The sequence below is a fragment of the Sceloporus undulatus genome, chromosome 2 (genome assembly GCF_019175285.1).
Source record: "Sceloporus undulatus isolate JIND9_A2432 ecotype Alabama chromosome 2, SceUnd_v1.1, whole genome shotgun sequence".
NCBI classification, from domain to species: domain Eukaryota; kingdom Metazoa; phylum Chordata; class Lepidosauria; order Squamata; family Phrynosomatidae; genus Sceloporus; species Sceloporus undulatus.
This window is the reverse complement of record NC_056523.1, coordinates 264,789,553-264,806,523: the sequence shown is the minus strand read 5'-3', so window position 1 is coordinate 264,806,523 and position 16,971 is coordinate 264,789,553. Positions and strand designations below refer to the sequence as shown.

The window sequence follows — 16,971 nt, the reverse complement described above, 5'->3', positions numbered from 1 at the left end:
TTTTTAGGTAATACATGTCATTTTCAGAATGCAGGCTGAGCTTTTAAATCTTTCTTCTTCTGCATTAAGCACTTTCATATATTTACTATAGCATAGTGACAAATAGTGTACCAAAGCTTATTGAGTCTGAAGCAAATTCTAAGTCCAGTGTAGTTTAGTCTTCAGTAAATGAAGGTACCAAATCCCGTCTGATTTTGGAAGCTAAGCAAGATTAGCCCTTGTTAGTACTTGAGAGCCTGCCAACTAACACCAGGTGCTGTAAGCTATATTTCATAGGAAGGAACTGGCAAAACCACCTCTTGAGTATTCTTGTGAGGTGTTGTAGTGAATTGGGCCTTTACCACCCAGACAGCCCTTATTAGTATCATGGCTAAATGTTAGCAACTGTCCAGTGCTACAGAATTTTGGCTTGGAAGTTTGAGGCTAGGAAAAATGTAAGGGCTCAAAATGGTCTGGGGAGTCAATTTTCATCTGTTTCTACTCTATTTGCATAATTCCCATAGTTGTTGGGGGGGGGATTAGTCAGATCATGCTTCTGCACAATGATGTCATTAATAGATGGATTGTTGCTTGCATTCTTGCTTGTTTGAGGCTGCCCCATATGACTCATAGGGAGTCCGTCTTCTATCGGTTTCTTCCTGAAGACAATACATACCAGTTCTGAGTGCCATAGAGCCAGTGATGGGGGATTTACTGGGAGAAAAAAGTAGTATTTATAGAATTTCTGGTAGATCTTGATATTGGCCCTAAACAGAAGAACCAGCATAGCACAGGCCAATCCCAATCCAGATTAATCCCCAGGTTGATGGGGGGTGGGTGGGTGTTTACAGCCCGCCCAGCCCTATGCTACGGACCCACTACTGCCACACACCCCTTACCTTACTCAGCCATTGCCCCAGTGAGAAGCCCTCTCACTGTGTCTGATGGGGAAACCAAACTCCTGGCCATGTGGTTGCAGCTAGGCAACCCATTTCCACATTAGACGCAGCAATGGGGACATCTCACAGGTTACAATGGCTGAATTAGGTAAGGGTGGGTGGGGCTGTCTGTTCTGCCAGGATTTGCCAGAGAGTTTCAACAAAACTCTATGATGAATGGCAGGTCATTTACACCAGTGTTAAAGACCCTTTGCTCTGGGATTGGGTAAGATCCACCAGATTTGTGTCTGGTCTGGCAGATCTCGGCCTGGGGCTAATGGCCTGCATCGTCCAAACAGGATGATGGCGAGGCCAGGGAGAACACAGACCTTTTGGGTAGCCCCATGGAGATGTGACATGGAGCTTCCTCCTCAAAGAAACAAAACAGGCTTTTTAAAAGTGAAAGCTCTTCAGTTGCAAAAAAAAAAAAAAAAAAGAAAGAAAGAAAAAGAAATGGCATGCTATGATTAAAGGGAAAGCATATCAAACAAATTTGACTAGCTGAAAGCACAGGACATTCTCCACCCTCCCTTCTGGTTACAAGAGAAGGGACCAAGCTTAATAGGCATAGGCATAAAATGAGTGATTTTCCAGCGTGTTCCTATTCCTGGTCTCCCAATCCCTTTCAAAAAACCTGAAAACCTAATGCCTCTGGCTAGACGCCCCCTGGCTTTCTTATCATCCTTTCTAGGAATCCTTCTCTAATTCTGACCAAGAGCTGTTGGCTGCATACTTACAAAACATGGCCCCCTCTCTCGCATTCTTCCCAGAAGTCTCCCCTCTTTTCCCATTGTCTAATGGAAGCCACGTCTCTCTTCTCCATGATCTTTTTCTTTGAAACCCTGAGTTAACCTTTCAGTAGCCTGCCTGTAGCGACTTTTCAGTGTCATTACATAATTTATTATTCAAAAAACCCATTTACTAATGAGCAATATGGTCAAAGTGATGCTGGTGATAAAAACATTATGTAACCAGTTGGGATGCCCTGGTGGTGCAGTGGTTAAATGCCTGTACTGCAGCCACTCACTCAAAACCATAAGGTTGTGAGTTCAATACCAGCGGACGGGCTCAAGCTTGGCTCAGACTTGCATCCTTCCGAGGTCGCTAAAATGAGTACCCAGATTGTTGGGAGCAATTAGCTTACAGTAGTAAACTGCTTAGACACTGTTAATTCAGTATGAAGTGGTATATAAATGAAACTGTTTGTTTTGTTTCTTGTTTGGGATGTGCCTTGCTAAATTTTAGCAGATTTTCTGAATATCTGTGTGCATGGAAGACCCTGTGTGCATATATAGAATCTATTGTTGCTAGGCATTTGAATAATTACATGGAAAAATTTTTCTCAGTGCCAGATCCCCCATCTTTTCCTCTTTTGACTTCTCTTTTGACTTCTTTTCCTCCAAACACATAAATGCCTGCCATCCCCAAGTCAACTCAGAAACAAATTCCATTGAAGCTATTTGTTATTGTTAGTAATAGCAATTACATTTCTATACCACTTAATACAGTGGACCCTTGTTATACGCTGGGATTTCATTCCAAGATGCCCCATGGATAACAAAATTCGTGGATGCTCAAGTCCCATTAAATATAATGACATCGCAATGGAAAATCAATGTTTGATATTTGAAATTTATACTTTTTTTGAACATTTTCAAACCGTGGATGCTTGAACCTGTGTATAAGAAAACCGACTGTAGTGAACTCAGCACTCTCTAAGCAGTTTACAGTCTGTAAGCCAATTACCCTTAATAAGCTGGGTACTCGTTTTACCAACCTAGGAAAGGATGGAAGGCTGAGTCAACCTGGAGTCCTCTGGGATTCAACTCACAATGTTGTGGCTGCAGTACTGGCATTTAACTACTGCGCCACCAGGGCTTCTATTTGCTATGTGTACTAAGTGAGAAGTTCTCGACAATTCCACCTTTACCTCTGTGGTTTTTGTCTCTGTTTCTACACTCCACCCCTTCCAGTTGGCTTTTCACGAGCCTTCTCCTTCATACCTTTTATGGGTTTTTCTAAGATTGCAGCTTGGAACTAAAAGAGTCAGCCAAATTAACATTTTTTCCCATCTCTGCCTGTTTTTTTAAAAAAGTATTCTGAAGTAAGTACCATTGAATTAAAATGAGAAAAACAGGTGCTGTACTATTGATCTTTGCAGGTAAAGCTTCTAGCTAGAGAGCGGGGAGGCAGAGAATATGCAGTGATTCAGTTATGTGGAAGAATCTGCTAATGCTCAGAAGCACACAAAACATTTCTAAGAATTCTTCAGCCTTGTTGCGCTGACTGAATTTTGTAGCCTGCTACTTGTTGCTACTGGTCGTGAGGTTTTTCTTTCATGATATCGATTGAATACCCTGCAATCTAGCTTAAGTGAACACATTTCCTTACTAACCTTTAACATTTCACCTTATCCCCCTTTAATAAACAAGGCATTGGAAGGGCAAATGAACAATGTACATGCCAGTGAGGGTGATGATAGAATAAATAGGTGAAAAAATGAATCACTGACAAAAGGTAAGATGAGATGCCTTACTTTAGGACAGCCTTTCTGAATCTGTCAGTTTGTAGACTTATTGAAGTCCCACCAATTCCAGGCAACAATAGTGCTACGAGCCTTGTAGACCATTCCAGGGGTGGAGAGTTCCAGATTGAAGGAAGGTCATTTATGAAGGTGCTTCTAACAAAATTTGTTTCTAGATCGATAGTCCATGCCATTCTCTGTAAATCTTGTGATGTCCTCCGGAAGCCAACTTTTCACACTTGGGGTTAATTAAAAAATAACTTATCTGATTAAATTATTTCAACTATTAATTGTTATTGCTAATGAACTAATTTAATGATTTCCAACATTCAACATTATTATATTAATTTTACACCTAATGTTGCAAGTTCTGGATAGTACATGTACATATTGCCAATATTTAAATGTTTATTTTTATATATTTTTATATATTTATTTATTTGCCATTCAAAATAAGCTCAAAGTGATAGGTCAGGAGAATTATTTGCAAAATTGCCTTAAATGACTCAATGATCCCCATTTCAATGGCTTTATTAGCCTGATCCCTTCAAATTGGCATATCTTTCATAATGTTAATCAGATACCATGCAGTCTTTGTAGTATAGATGTTTATAGTTATTACAATGAGAGAGGAATTGATACCAAAGCAGCAAAGAAAAAAGGTCAAAAAATGATGAAACAAGTTTTAATTATTATTTACATGGAGCTGCTTTGTTTCAGTGTATCCATTCCTTTTTCTTTATTTGAAATTGTTGATAATTAAATGCCATGAAAATAAAATAAGATAGTGGACTTTTCTATCTGTACACAAGACCCACCAGAGCAGCTATTGGCCAAGCCCATTGAATTTTCTGACATTTTCTCAAGTTAGCAACCTTCAGCATTACTAATCAGTAAAGCAAGGTGATCTATTGGCAGATCTTTTTGATAATAAATATATTATTTATTTATGGAATTAGTAAATAATTCACCTTTGGCCTCATGAATCATATTGCAACTGATGTCTTGTTTTGTTCTGTAGGCTGCTTTGTATCGACTTACTGGGGATAGGAATCCTCTACACATTGATCCTAGTTTTGCTGCCCTTGGAGGTAGGTTAAAAGGAAATTAAGTTTAATGTTGACTTAGGTAATTTTCATTGGTGGGAATAGTGAATACTCCTTGTTCTGCAACAGTATTTTCTAAATTTCTGATTAAGTTTTGACAATTGGTTATTCATATGCTGAAATATATTAAGAATCAAATCTTAAGTACAATTCAAGTTTCAACTGGTAATTAATTTTTTTTATGAAGGATGGGTAATATTTATCAAGCTAATAAATTTAAACCTTTAAATCCCAGATAGGATTTCAGAGCTGCATACAAAAAGTTAGAAATTCAGCATGTGTGATGTGTATTTTTAAGTTGTTTCTGACCTATGGCCATAAGGTGAACTTATCATGGGGGTTTCTGTGCAATATTTGTTCAGAGGAAGTTTGCCATGGGAGATTTAGAACATGTAACCTGCCCAAGGTCACCCAGTGGGTTTCATGGCCAAGCTGGGAATGAAACCCTGGTTTCCAGAATTGTGGCCCAACAGTCAAACCACTATGCCATGCTAAACCAACTTAAAATTTAAACATAATCAGTAATATTGCCTAAAAACTGTCTGTCAGCATTTAAAAATCCAGACTTAAAATTTAAATTGCATTTTTATTCATTTGAGATGCCTATACAAATTATCTGGTGCCAAAAAAAAATAAAATACAGTGGTAGAATCAGTCATGCCTCCTATAGGATTGCATTTCAAAGCTGGTGTAACATCATAGAGAAGGTTGTCTTCTTTGGAGATAAAAAATGTTCTTCTCTTGCAGAAAATAACAAGGAACATATCCTTTCTGATTATCTTAATACATGGACAGGCACATGATTTAGAGCCTTGCTTCTGTATGCAGAATACGAAAGTCAGGATCTAAACTTAATATCAGATATTGGATGTTTCTAGTGGGATTTTAAAAAGAAGCCCTCTATATGCTATATCAGAAACAGTTTCAACAGTGGTTTTAATAACAAGGTTATATGCAGCAAATAAAAGTCTCCCTGGACTTATTGAAAGATGTGCACATCTTTGGATTCTGTCTCTAGTATCCTTTGGTAGTGTATAGCAAAAAAAGTATTTCCTTCCTACCCACTACAGAGAGAGTTGTCATTATAGTTCAGGTGATTTTGAAGAACATAAAATTGTGTGTTTGCAGTCTGCATAGTCTAGCTTTCTTGGAGCAGAAAGTATAATATTAATGTTTATATGGAAGTGCACTTTCTGTCCATTTGGAAATAACAGTGCTTCTCATACAGACAAATAAAAGAATTTGTTACCCAGTGGCAGTATGGTGGTGTAGTGGTTTGAGCATTGGGACTATGATGCTGGCAACCAGGGTTCATATCCCATACTCTGTTCTAAATCAGTTGCTGTTTCTCAATGGCCTCCAAAGACAGTTCACGGTATAATAGCAGTACAATAATCTAATCTGGACTGAGCATTGCATGCAACATTATGACATTTTTATCTTACCATCTCTACTTATCCCAATGCTTTAATTGATTCAAAGATTTCTGGATAAATATTGAGTTTGTGTGTAAATAAATGAACATGCATGTATGTCCAGTATATGTCCAGAAATAAGCATGTGTTAAATAGGATATGTAACAACTAGCTTTATGTTCTGTTGATAGGATTTAAGAAACCCATCTTGCATGGACTTTGTTCCTTTGGATTTGCTGCCAGGCATGTTTTGAAACACTTTGCAAATAATGATGTCACCAAGTTCAAGGCAATTAAGGTCTGTGTCTCTTCGTAGGGATATACTTGTGTTTTTAAAACTGTTTAAGAGTTTTCACCACTCTTCCTGAAGTATGACAGACAGGTGTAAATCTAAAACATAAGTCACTTGTGCCACAATGACACTTGATTCTGACATTACCTGAACTTCTTTATATACATTATATATGTTCTTTTGCAGCCAATGTACTCTTACAAAGTCTCTAAAAATTGAAGGATCCAACAAAGCAGAACTGAAGGAGAACACTGCCACTCTGCTGCAGCCCAGTGTTTCCTAAAAAAATTACCCCCCATTACTTGTTTAATGTATTGATTCAGAATAATTGTTTCCCCCTTTTTAGCAAAAAGATCTCAAAGCATAGACATAGCTGGCTTATTGGCATGTTTCAGCGAAAGCTGTTCATAGCCTTAGTAAAGGTTGTATATATTGATCTACCACCATAGCACAAAGGAGCAAGCTTTTCCTATCCAAGATGTCTGCTCAGGTTCTCGCAGTCTTGGCCTCTTCAGAAGCACAAGAGGGACTCCCGTGCCACAGGCAACCCACCCTTTGATCAAATCAGGGAGCTATGCAGAAAGCAATGTCCGGTTTAGGAGGTCAGTGCTTCCCATCTGCTGTCAGATACAGAAATGTATTGATTCCTGGAATCCTGGCAGCCCACTGAGCTTAATAGTATTCTCTTCTGTATTAATGTCACTGGCAATATTAAAACCATTAAAATATACCTGTACTAGTAGGCTAGATAGTAAATAGCTTTTCATGTGTATTGTGCTACTTTCAGCATGGGAAAGAAACCTCTCTGTTTTTTCTTGGAATAGATTCGTTTTGCAAAACCAGTTGTACCAGGAGAAACTCTGCAAACAGAGATGTGGAAGGAAGGGAACAGGATTTATATTCAAACCAAGGTGAGAACTATGAAATGAAAATTTGTGGCTGTCTGAAAATAACATTGTGCTAACACTGTCAAAGGTTTCAACATGCACATATGTTTTCATCCACACTGTACCATGAAACTCACAGGGAGACCTTGGGCCTGACTTACATCAGAGTAGTGTTTTGAGGTAGGAGAAAAAGCTTGAACAGAACCTTGAGCTTAATGGAAGAAATTTGTGATGTGAATCCAACTAAGAAATATTGCTAAATAAATAGCTGTGCATGCATAAAATCCCATCCCAGTAAGAAACGTGCAGCAAAATACAGCTTTTTCTTTCTTTCTGAAAAGACTTGCAAAACTCTTGTGTCAATTATCTAAACTTGTTTTTCACTTTGCAACATTTTTAGCAGCACCGTGAGAGGTCTGAATAAGGTAGCATATGGAAAGAATGCCTACAGAAAAGGAGACGGTGTGTGCTTACATATGGATTCCGGCCACAGTTATGTATTCATAACTTCCATTTGTATCCTATTTTTTAAGGATCAGCTACCATATGCACTATGTTCTTCCTGTAGCTCAGACCTCCCAACAGCTCATTCCCTGTCTGCTGTCCAACATCCTGTAGTCTATTTGAAAGAAAGCCTCATCCAGTTATTATTTTTTCAGCTGTAAAACACTATTGATAAATATAATTGTGCATCTCAAAATCTGTGGTAACTTGAGAATCATTCTTTAGCCCATAGTTGGCAAAGTGCCACCCTAGGGCCTCATGTGGGCTCAAACTGTTTTTTCATCCCTCCAGGCACCTGGGACTGTCTAGCTGTGACTTTAGAAAGGGTAAATTATGTAGTAGTAGTAGTAGTAGTAGTAATAATAATAATAATAATAATAATAATAATAAGTTTTATTTATACAGGATAAAAATTGCAATACATAAATAAAACTTATAACAACATTCCAAAAATACACATTAAAACCATACATCAAAACCAGGCCAGCTGATACGCTCGATAATGTTGTACATATAGGGGGGGAGTCCCAATATCAAGGGACATTGGGGAAGGCTTGCCGAAACAGGAAGGTCTTAAGTCTCTTTTTGAAGAGGTCCAGGGAGGTGGCGGTGTGGAGTTCCTTGGGAAGGGTGTTCCAGACCCCAGGGGCCGAGATGGAAAAGGCCCTTTGTGAGGTTGACACATATCTCGTTGTTGGGATCCTCAACAAACTCTTCCCAGATGACCTGAGTGTGCGGGGCGGATTATATGGGGAGAGGCGGTCCTCCAAGTACCCTGGGCCCAAGCCATTTAGGGCTTTATAGGTTATAACCAACACCTTGTATTGTGCTCGGAAGTGAACAGGCAGCCAATGGAGATCATACAGAGTCGGCGTTATATGGTCAGCCCTGGAACATCCAGTGACCAACCTAGCTGCCATATTCTGTACTAACTGAAGCTTCCGGGTTTGGTACAAGGGTTGCCCCATGTAGAGCGCATTACAGAAATCCGAGAGATTACCAGGGCATGTACCACTGTTACAAGGTCCTCCTGGCCTAGGTAGGGTTGCAGCTGGCGTATCAGCCGAAGCTGATAGCAGGTGCTTCTGACCGCCGTATCCACCTGAGAAATCAGCTGGAGCAACGAGTCCAAAAGCACCCCGAGACTGCGGACTGAGTCCTTCAGGGGGAGCGTGACCCCGTTCAGGACAGGTGGACAAATTTCACCACCCAGACCAGGAGAGCCTATCACTAGTACTTCCGTTTTCTCTGGAATCAAGCTGAGTTTGTTTTTCCTCATCCAGCCCATTACCGACTCCAAGCAGGCATTTAGCGGAGAGATGCCATCCCTAGTCACTGCATCAATCGGAGACACAGAGAAGCATATTTGTGTGTCATCAGCGTACTGATAACACCGCGCCCTGTGTCTCCGGATGATCTCTCCCAGCGATTTCATGTAAATGTTAAATAGCATGAGGGACAGAATAGCTCCTTGAGGGATACCAGATGTAAATGCCCTCTTATCGGAGCAAACGTCCCCCAGCTGCACCATTTTAAAGCATCAAATCTTGTCAGTTCATCTTTTAAATAGGTTACAGCAGGGCTTTGCACAAAACAATGCCTGTTTACAAACTTGGATTTTGGGAGGTAAATTTTTGGCAGACCATGCAGCCCCTATATAGTCCTGGTGCAGAAAACTGGCCACCAGACCTGCTGCAGTTACCCATCCCTGTTGTAACATCTTTCTGAAGGCTGCATCCCTGGGGCTAGAACCCAAAAAAGGAATGAACAATGTGCACTTCTGCTTAATGCAAGCATGACTTTTGATTATGGGCTCAGAAGGCATTATAAATAGAGCGGTAAAAAAAGGTTGGAAAAGTAATTTTTCTGCATGCATTGTCCATGCTGGCTGTGTTGTGGGAGGGGGGATTCTTGGAGTTGTAATTTAAAAAGAAATAATGCATCCAAATTCTACAAAGAGGGACTGTGCAAATAAATAAATATCAAATAATCTATGTAGAACCCTCTCACACTATGCAGCCATAGCGCTGATTCCATTGTAATTGCCATGGCAATATCCTGTGGAATCCTGGGATAAGCAATTTTATTGTTATCTACCTTCAAGTCGTTTTCCACTTATGGCGACCCTAAGGTGAACCTATCATGAGGTTTTCTTGGCAAGTTTCTTCAGAGGGGGTTTGCCATTGATATCTTCTGAGGCTGAGAGAGTGTGACTTGCTCAAGTTTACCCAGTGGGCTTCATGGCAAGTGGAGACTTGAATCCTGTTCTTCAGAGTTATAATACAGCACTCAAACCACTACACCACACTTAGGAAGGAACAATTAGAATCATCAAGATATCTCACCAAACTACAAGTCCCAGGATTTATATGATGTTACTACAACAGTTGAAGTGACATCATAGTGTACAATGTGGAAGGGCCCCAGGTCTGGGATATTTGTCCATTTTGCCTAGTCTGTCTGCTTCTCTGACAGAATCACAGAAAGAGGTCCTTGTCATCACTGGTTACCTGCTTAAACTGGAGATGGCAGGGACTGAACCTGGGACATTCAACACTATGTTGTCCCTGAGCAGAAATCAATATTTTCTGCTCCTGCCCCTGTACACTTCTGTCTTCAAAGTGTTTCAAATAATTATTCCATTTCCTATGCCCTAGAGAGTTCACTGTTTCATAAATTCTTGTTGAACATAACGGTTGGGAATCTGGAAAGAAGAATTAGAATAGCTTTTCAAAAGCTTGGGTTGAATTTCTGTGAATCTTTTTATTCTCCCTTTCTTTTTTCCCCAAGATGCACTCTGACTTTGCTAGTATCTTTGAAAATGCATGCAAATAGAGTTTTTTGATACTGCCCCTGGCTTTCAGTCCCTTGGCATCTCCCCCCTCCTCCCTGCTGCCCTTTTCTATGATTGTCATCTCTGTCTTTTTGAAATAGTTTGCTTTCCCTTATTTCCATAAAAAATTCAACAAAAGAGGCAAGCTGAGTATGACAATTCCTTGAGAATTTTAGAAGTACGTAAATAAAAATTAAAAAGAACAATTTTCATCATTTATATAAGCAAAGAAAACACACATTTAAATAGCTGCAGCATATTAAATACTGTCAACTTTCTCTTGGTTTTCCCCCTAGCCATAATATATTTGTTGAAAACATACAACCCCTTTCACCGGAGAATCTGCATTTAATCGGAGTGATTGGAACTGATCCTTTTCTTTATGCCTTTGTGGGTTTCACTCACTGAAACATTGACCCTAAATGTTCATAGATTTTCTTTTATTAAGTCATACTTGAATGTTCTTCATTAAAAGATGCAAGCACAATTGTTCTGGATTTAGGGCATTTTGCTTAATGATTTCTAATTATTTCAGCCCTTCCTTTTCCTTGTTTTGTTATTTTCTTTACTGATGCTAGAACTGTGTGACTATAGTTGGAAAGAGGATTTTTCAAGCATTAAGCTGTTGTGTTCCTGTGGCAAGAAGTCTATTGACAGTGTGATGATTCAGTTATTTATTTTTAACAGATCAAAGAGACTGGGAACATTGCAATTGCAGGAGCATATGTGGATCTGACATCGACCTCTGACCAGCCTTCAGCTAAGCAGCCTTCAGCTAAGCAGCCTTCAGCTAAGGTAAGGGAAACATGCATGGCTCCTGTGTATTATGAATAGTAAGAGTTTGGTGAATTCTGTATGTAATATAAATAATGCATTTTCCATTGAGAAACTATTGTAACTCTTGCCCTGCAAACATTAGCTCCTATGACTTTGATAAATCAGGGCAGTTTCTATTTATTTTGCATAAATTCTGTCTTTGCATGTCATCAGGCAAGATCCTGCCATAAGTCAGAATGAGACAGCTGACTCAGGTGAGTGACACAGAGGCATGTGGAGTGGTTGTGGGATGCTGAGAGTACAGCAACAGAGTCTGCCTTGCACTCTCTGGCTTAGCCTGTGGCTCTCAGATGCAGTGGAAGGATGACACTGTTGACAAGAGTGGCTGTTCTCTAGGTGAAATAGGAAAGGGACATCTTGCCCTCTGTTTTAAGCAGTCAAAAAGTCTTATGCTGATCTTGTCATCAGGAGAGAGGGGCAATTTATGGGAATGACTGGGAGTATTGGCCTCCTGACCTCTAGAAATTTTGCTGACCAGTATCTTAGCCACCTGTGGCAGGAAACCTAGATCTAAATATTGTAGATGCTACTCCTTATTTTGAAATTTACTTTCTTGCAATCAGAATTGGAAGCATGACCCCTCCTGCAGATGAAGGCAGAAAGTTATAATGATTGTTTTTTTCAGCACCCTGGTGTACTGACTGCTAGCAGCAAACATAACTCATTAGAAAGGACAATGATGCTTGGCAAAGTAAAAGGCAGTAGGAAGAAATGAAGATGTCATAATAGGTGGATAGACCTCATTAGGGAAGCCACAGCCCTGAGTTTTCAGGATCTGAGCAGGGCTGTTGAGGAAACTTGACTTGAAAGTCTTCTATTCATACGGCCACCACAAGTCAAAATAGATTTGACAGTAATTAACAACAAAGCACCAAATACATTACATCTGTGTAAATAAAGATGTTAGCATATTACTCATTAGTAGAGATCTACTAGATACTTTTTCTTCACTTTTTTTAAAAAAAGCCTACAGCTTAGCTGTCTAGACATACAGAAAATTTGGGAGCAGCCCGGAAGGTCAAAGCTCAAGCTTTAATAGCATAACAGCTACAGTGCCTCAGAGACAAGCAACAGGCTGTCTTTCAAGTTGTTTTTCTTTTTACTGCCAGCAGAGGACACTGCCACAACAATGTTAGCAGCTCCTGGGGCAGATGCCCAAAATGCATTGGGTTTTTTGAAGTGTGCCTGGGATGGTTGGGAGCATAAACCTGCAGTGGAAGGACTGCAGTTGAGGTGGGGTGGGGGGAGAAAGGCAGGAAAGAACAGTATGGGGGCGTACAAGAGAAGTGCATGGGGATAAAAAGAGGCTTACAAAGAAGATAGGTGGTCTCGGGGGAGATTAAGGGAGAGGCGGGGAGCTTGGAAAAGGTGTCTTGGGAGTGGCATCACCTGGGTCTGTTTGTGGAGATGGCTGTATGTGTATTTGTATTACTGGGGAGGCAAATTTCTCTATGTGTACTTCCTATGCATTTAGGTGATTGGAGAAGGCTCTGTGTATGAATGAGAATTAGGAAAGATAAGAAAGGAAGGGAAAGTGGAATATACTGTGGCGGTAGATAGAAGGCTTCTGCCTCTAGACCTCTACGAATTCCCCATATTTCCAGAGAACGAGGTCCCACCCCCACCATTTTGACTTAATCCAAAATAAGTTGGTTGCAGCCCAAGAAGAGGCACACAGTGTTTCAGCAAAAATAACCTGAACTGTTTTGCTAGCCAACCTGCACCCAAATGACATCCTTAACAAACCCATGTCACCAGGGACATTAGTAATCTTGAAATGAAGGAAACCAGTCTGGTAGATCTGAGAGGATTAAATGAGTGGCTGATAAAAATAAGTTTTCAGCCACTCATTTAATCATCTCAGATCTACCAGACTGGTTTCCTTAATTTCAAGATTACTAATGACCCTGGTGACATGGATTTGTTCAGGATGTCATTTGGGTGCAAGTTGGCTCAAGTGCACTTTTTAGGGTGGGGTATAGAATCATAGATCATAGAATCGTAGAGTTGGAAGAGACCATTAGGGCCATCCAGTCCAACCCCCTGCCATGCAGGAAATCCAAATCAAAGCATCCCCGACAGATGGCCATCCAGCCTCTGTTTAAAAACCTCCAAGGAAGGAGACTCTATCACCCTCCGAGGGAGTGCATTCCACTGTCGAACAGCCCTTACTGTCAGGAAGTTCCTCCTAATGTTCAGGTGGAATCTCTTTTCCTGTAGCTTGCATCCATTGTTCCGGGTTCTGTTCTCTGGAGCAGCAGAAAATAAGCGTGTTCCCTCCTCAACATGACATCCCTTCAAATATTTAAACAGGGCTATCATATCACCTCTTAACCTTCTTTTCTCCAGGCTAAACATCCCCAGCTCCCTAAGTCGTTCCTCATAGGGCATGGTTTCCAGACCCTTCACCATTTTAGTCGCCCTCTTTTGGACATGCTCCAGTTTCTCAATGTCCTTTTTGAATTGTGGTGCTCAGAACTGGACACAGTATTCCAGGTGGGGCCTGACCAAAGTAGAATACAGTGGCACTATTACTTCTCTTGATCTAGACACTATACTTTTATTGATGCAGCCTCAAATTGCATTGGCCTTTTTAGCTGCCACATCACACTGTTCACTCATGTTCAACTTGTGGTCTACTTGGACTCCTAGATCCCTTTCACACGTAGTTTCATTCAGCCAGGTGTCCCCAATCCTATATTTGTGCATTTTATTTTTCCGCCCTAAGTGCAATACCTTACATTTCTCCGTGTTGAATTTCATTTTGTTAGCTTTGGCCCAGCTTTCTAGTCTATTCAGATCGTTTTGAATTTTGATCCTGTCCTCTGGGGTATTAGCTATTCCTCCTAATTTGGTGTCTTCTGCAAATTTGATAAGTATGCTCCCAATTCTGTCATCCAGATCATTGATAAAGATGTTGAATAGCACTGGTCCCAGGACAGAGCCCTGTGGGACCCCACTGGTCACTTTCCTCCAGGATGAAAAGGAGCCATTGTTGAGCACCCTTTGCGTTCAGTCGGTCAACCAGTTACAAATCCATGTAACAGTTACCTTGTCTAGTCCACATTTTACAAGCTTGTTTGTATAATTTCCATAGTTCAGCTTAATAGAAGGTTCTGTTTCATTTACTTTTTCTAAACTATTTAAAGATGATATGTGCCATGCATAGATTTGGAATATTTTTAACAGTAGTATTATATGTGTAAAGTTCATCTCTAAAGTAATGTCCCGTAATCTTTCACCTGTAAAATGAGCCCTGGTGGCACAGTGGTTAAATGCCAGTACTGCAGCCACTCACTCACAGTCAGAAGGTTGTTAGCTTGATATCAGCTAGGGGCTCCAGGGTTGGCTCAATCTGCATCCTTCCGAGGTCGCTAAAATGAGTATCCAGCTTGTTGGGGGCAATTAGCTTATACATTGTAAACTGCTTAGAGCAGTGGTGGCAAACCTATGGCATGGGTACCAGAGGTGTGAGTACCAGAGGTGGCACTCAGAGCTCTTTCCATCACCCCAGCACAGAGTTTGCCAGAGTTTGTTACTAGAAAGCCAGAGGGACATGGCACTTTGAGATAAATCGTGGGTTTTGAGTTGCAGTTTGGGCACTCAGGCCCCATAAAGACTGCCAAAATAAAGCTGCTTCGGGTCACTTTGGAGGTATGCTGTTTAAATGATGCATGCATCCTAAGAGTCTGGAAGCTGCGCCAAAGCTGTGCTCTAGTCCTTAGGATTGGATTGTGGCTTTGGTGCGGCTTCCGGACTCTTAGGACGCATGCATTATTTAAACAGCATACTTCCAAAGTGACCCGAAGCAGCTTTATTTTGGCCTGTCTATATGGGGCCTCAGTCTCTCAAACATTTGCCCTCACTGGCTTAGGGAGTGCTTAAGTGCACTGATAAATGATATAGAAATGTACAAAACTTGTTATTGCTATTCCTCATCATCTTTCACCTCGTAATCTGATTACTTATCCCAATTTCATCCATCTTTGTACCAGAAAGTGCTGCAGCCTATTGATCTATTTTATTCCATTGCTGTGACACTATATCGAAAGGTTACAGTACAGTGCACCTGTGTCATACGCGGCTTTCAGCATATGCTGAAAGCCACGCTGGAAGGAAGGGACAGTGCATCCCATAGGGATGAATGGGGCATGTGCCTGTGGCGCACGCTGCTGCGTGCATGAGCCCCATTCCTTTAAATGGGGCTCGAGCATATGTGTTATTTGTTTCATGCGGGGAAGTCTGGAAGGGTCCCCCATGTAAACAAAGGGCGCACTGTATATGCTTGACTATAAGTCAATCTCATATATAAGTAGAGGGCAGATTTTGGGGCCAAAGTTATGGTATAATTTTGGTATGACCAGTGGATAAGCTGAGGGTAAAACTTAGGCTCCTCAGGTCAATGGTGGCTCTTTAGCGTTTCTCTGGTAGTAGACAGAGACTGCTTCTCTGCAGCAGTGAGGAAGCACCAAAGAACCCTGGTTGCAGACATTTTTTCCTTGGAGTGGGGTTAAACAGTCACAGGCACCCTCTGCCCCTTCAATCTTGCCAAGAAACCTACTTTTACAGTAGACTTCCTAGAATGGAAGCCCTTTATTGCTGGCTTGTCCACATTCATCTGCAGAAGCCAGCTTGTCTTTTCACAGAGGGTGAGGAGGATGTGGGGGTGAAGAGTCAGTTGAGGGAGAGCCAAACGTAACAGGAGCTAAGGAAGGGAGGGAAAGAAAGTGTGTGTGTGTGTGACTGGATCCGTTGTTGCTTCCATAGAAATAAAAATCGCCCTGCACTCTCTCTGCTTCCAGCAGCCCATTTCCATGCATGGAGAGAATGTGGGGGGAAAGGTGTATTTGTGTGTATTTGTCATAGAATAAACTGCTATCATTGTCATTACTATATTGGCCAGTATATAAGTCAGCACTGGATTTTGGAGTCAATGTTCGGGCATAAATTTCATGACTTACAGACAAGTATATACAGTATATAAAATTGCATAAAGAAGTAAGCTAATTTTGTATAGCCAAGCATAAACTGGTGTGTTTTTGGTATGAAATCCCTCTCAAGAGTCATTCATTTATATACTAGGGAGCAGGGTTACAGAGTGACCTTGTGTTTCAAGAAATTGGTCGTCGCATCAAAGAAGAAGGAAATCAGCTGGTGAAGAAAGTAAATGCTATCTTTCAATGGAACATCACTAAGGACGAAAAGACTGCAGTGCAGTGGAGTAAGTCGTAGATTTAATTAATTTATGGAATGCCTTATTGCATTCTCTAATGAACTGTAAAGACATGATACTTGTTCTAGCTTGTTCTGGCTAGTTAAAATGGTTATGGCACCAGTACACTATTCATTTTTTTAAAAATACAATGAAAGTATGTTTCATTACAGCCAATCTTAGACATTAAAGGTAGGGGTTTACCATGAAAGCATGTGAAGTAATCTTGCTTTCTTGGAGCTAGTGTGTCATGCAGATTAAGCAAAGTGTTGGGACATCCTAGTTAAATCTGATCTGATCAGTAGGCAGATCATTAATTTGTATGGCACTGTACATACAGGCTTGTTGAAAAGGTTACATAATGATATCTGGCTGAAATGCTGTGAACACTCATAAGAATTATTATGTTGATTCTCTCAAAATTATGTGGTAGTGGGCTTTCAG

General features: G+C 40.7%; 1 protein-coding gene across 3 annotated transcripts in view; it reads left to right on the top strand.

Moving 5' to 3' along the window:
* Nucleotides 1-16,971, top strand: part of HSD17B4 (hydroxysteroid 17-beta dehydrogenase 4) — an 86,652-nt gene that overhangs the window by 57,544 nt on the left and 12,137 nt on the right. For 2 of the 3 annotated variants that reach the window (XM_042448673.1, XM_042448675.1), the window contains 5 exons: nucleotides 4,463-4,532; nucleotides 6,154-6,260; nucleotides 7,079-7,165; nucleotides 11,166-11,273; nucleotides 16,398-16,536. In XM_042448673.1, coding sequence (XP_042304607.1) covers nucleotides 4,463-4,532; nucleotides 6,154-6,260; nucleotides 7,079-7,165; nucleotides 11,166-11,273; nucleotides 16,398-16,536 — 511 coding nt within the window. Of the gene's footprint in view, nucleotides 1-4,462; nucleotides 4,533-6,153; nucleotides 6,261-7,078; nucleotides 7,166-11,165; nucleotides 11,274-16,395; nucleotides 16,537-16,971 lie in introns of all 3 variants that reach the window. The other variant, XM_042448674.1, reaches the window with a different exon arrangement.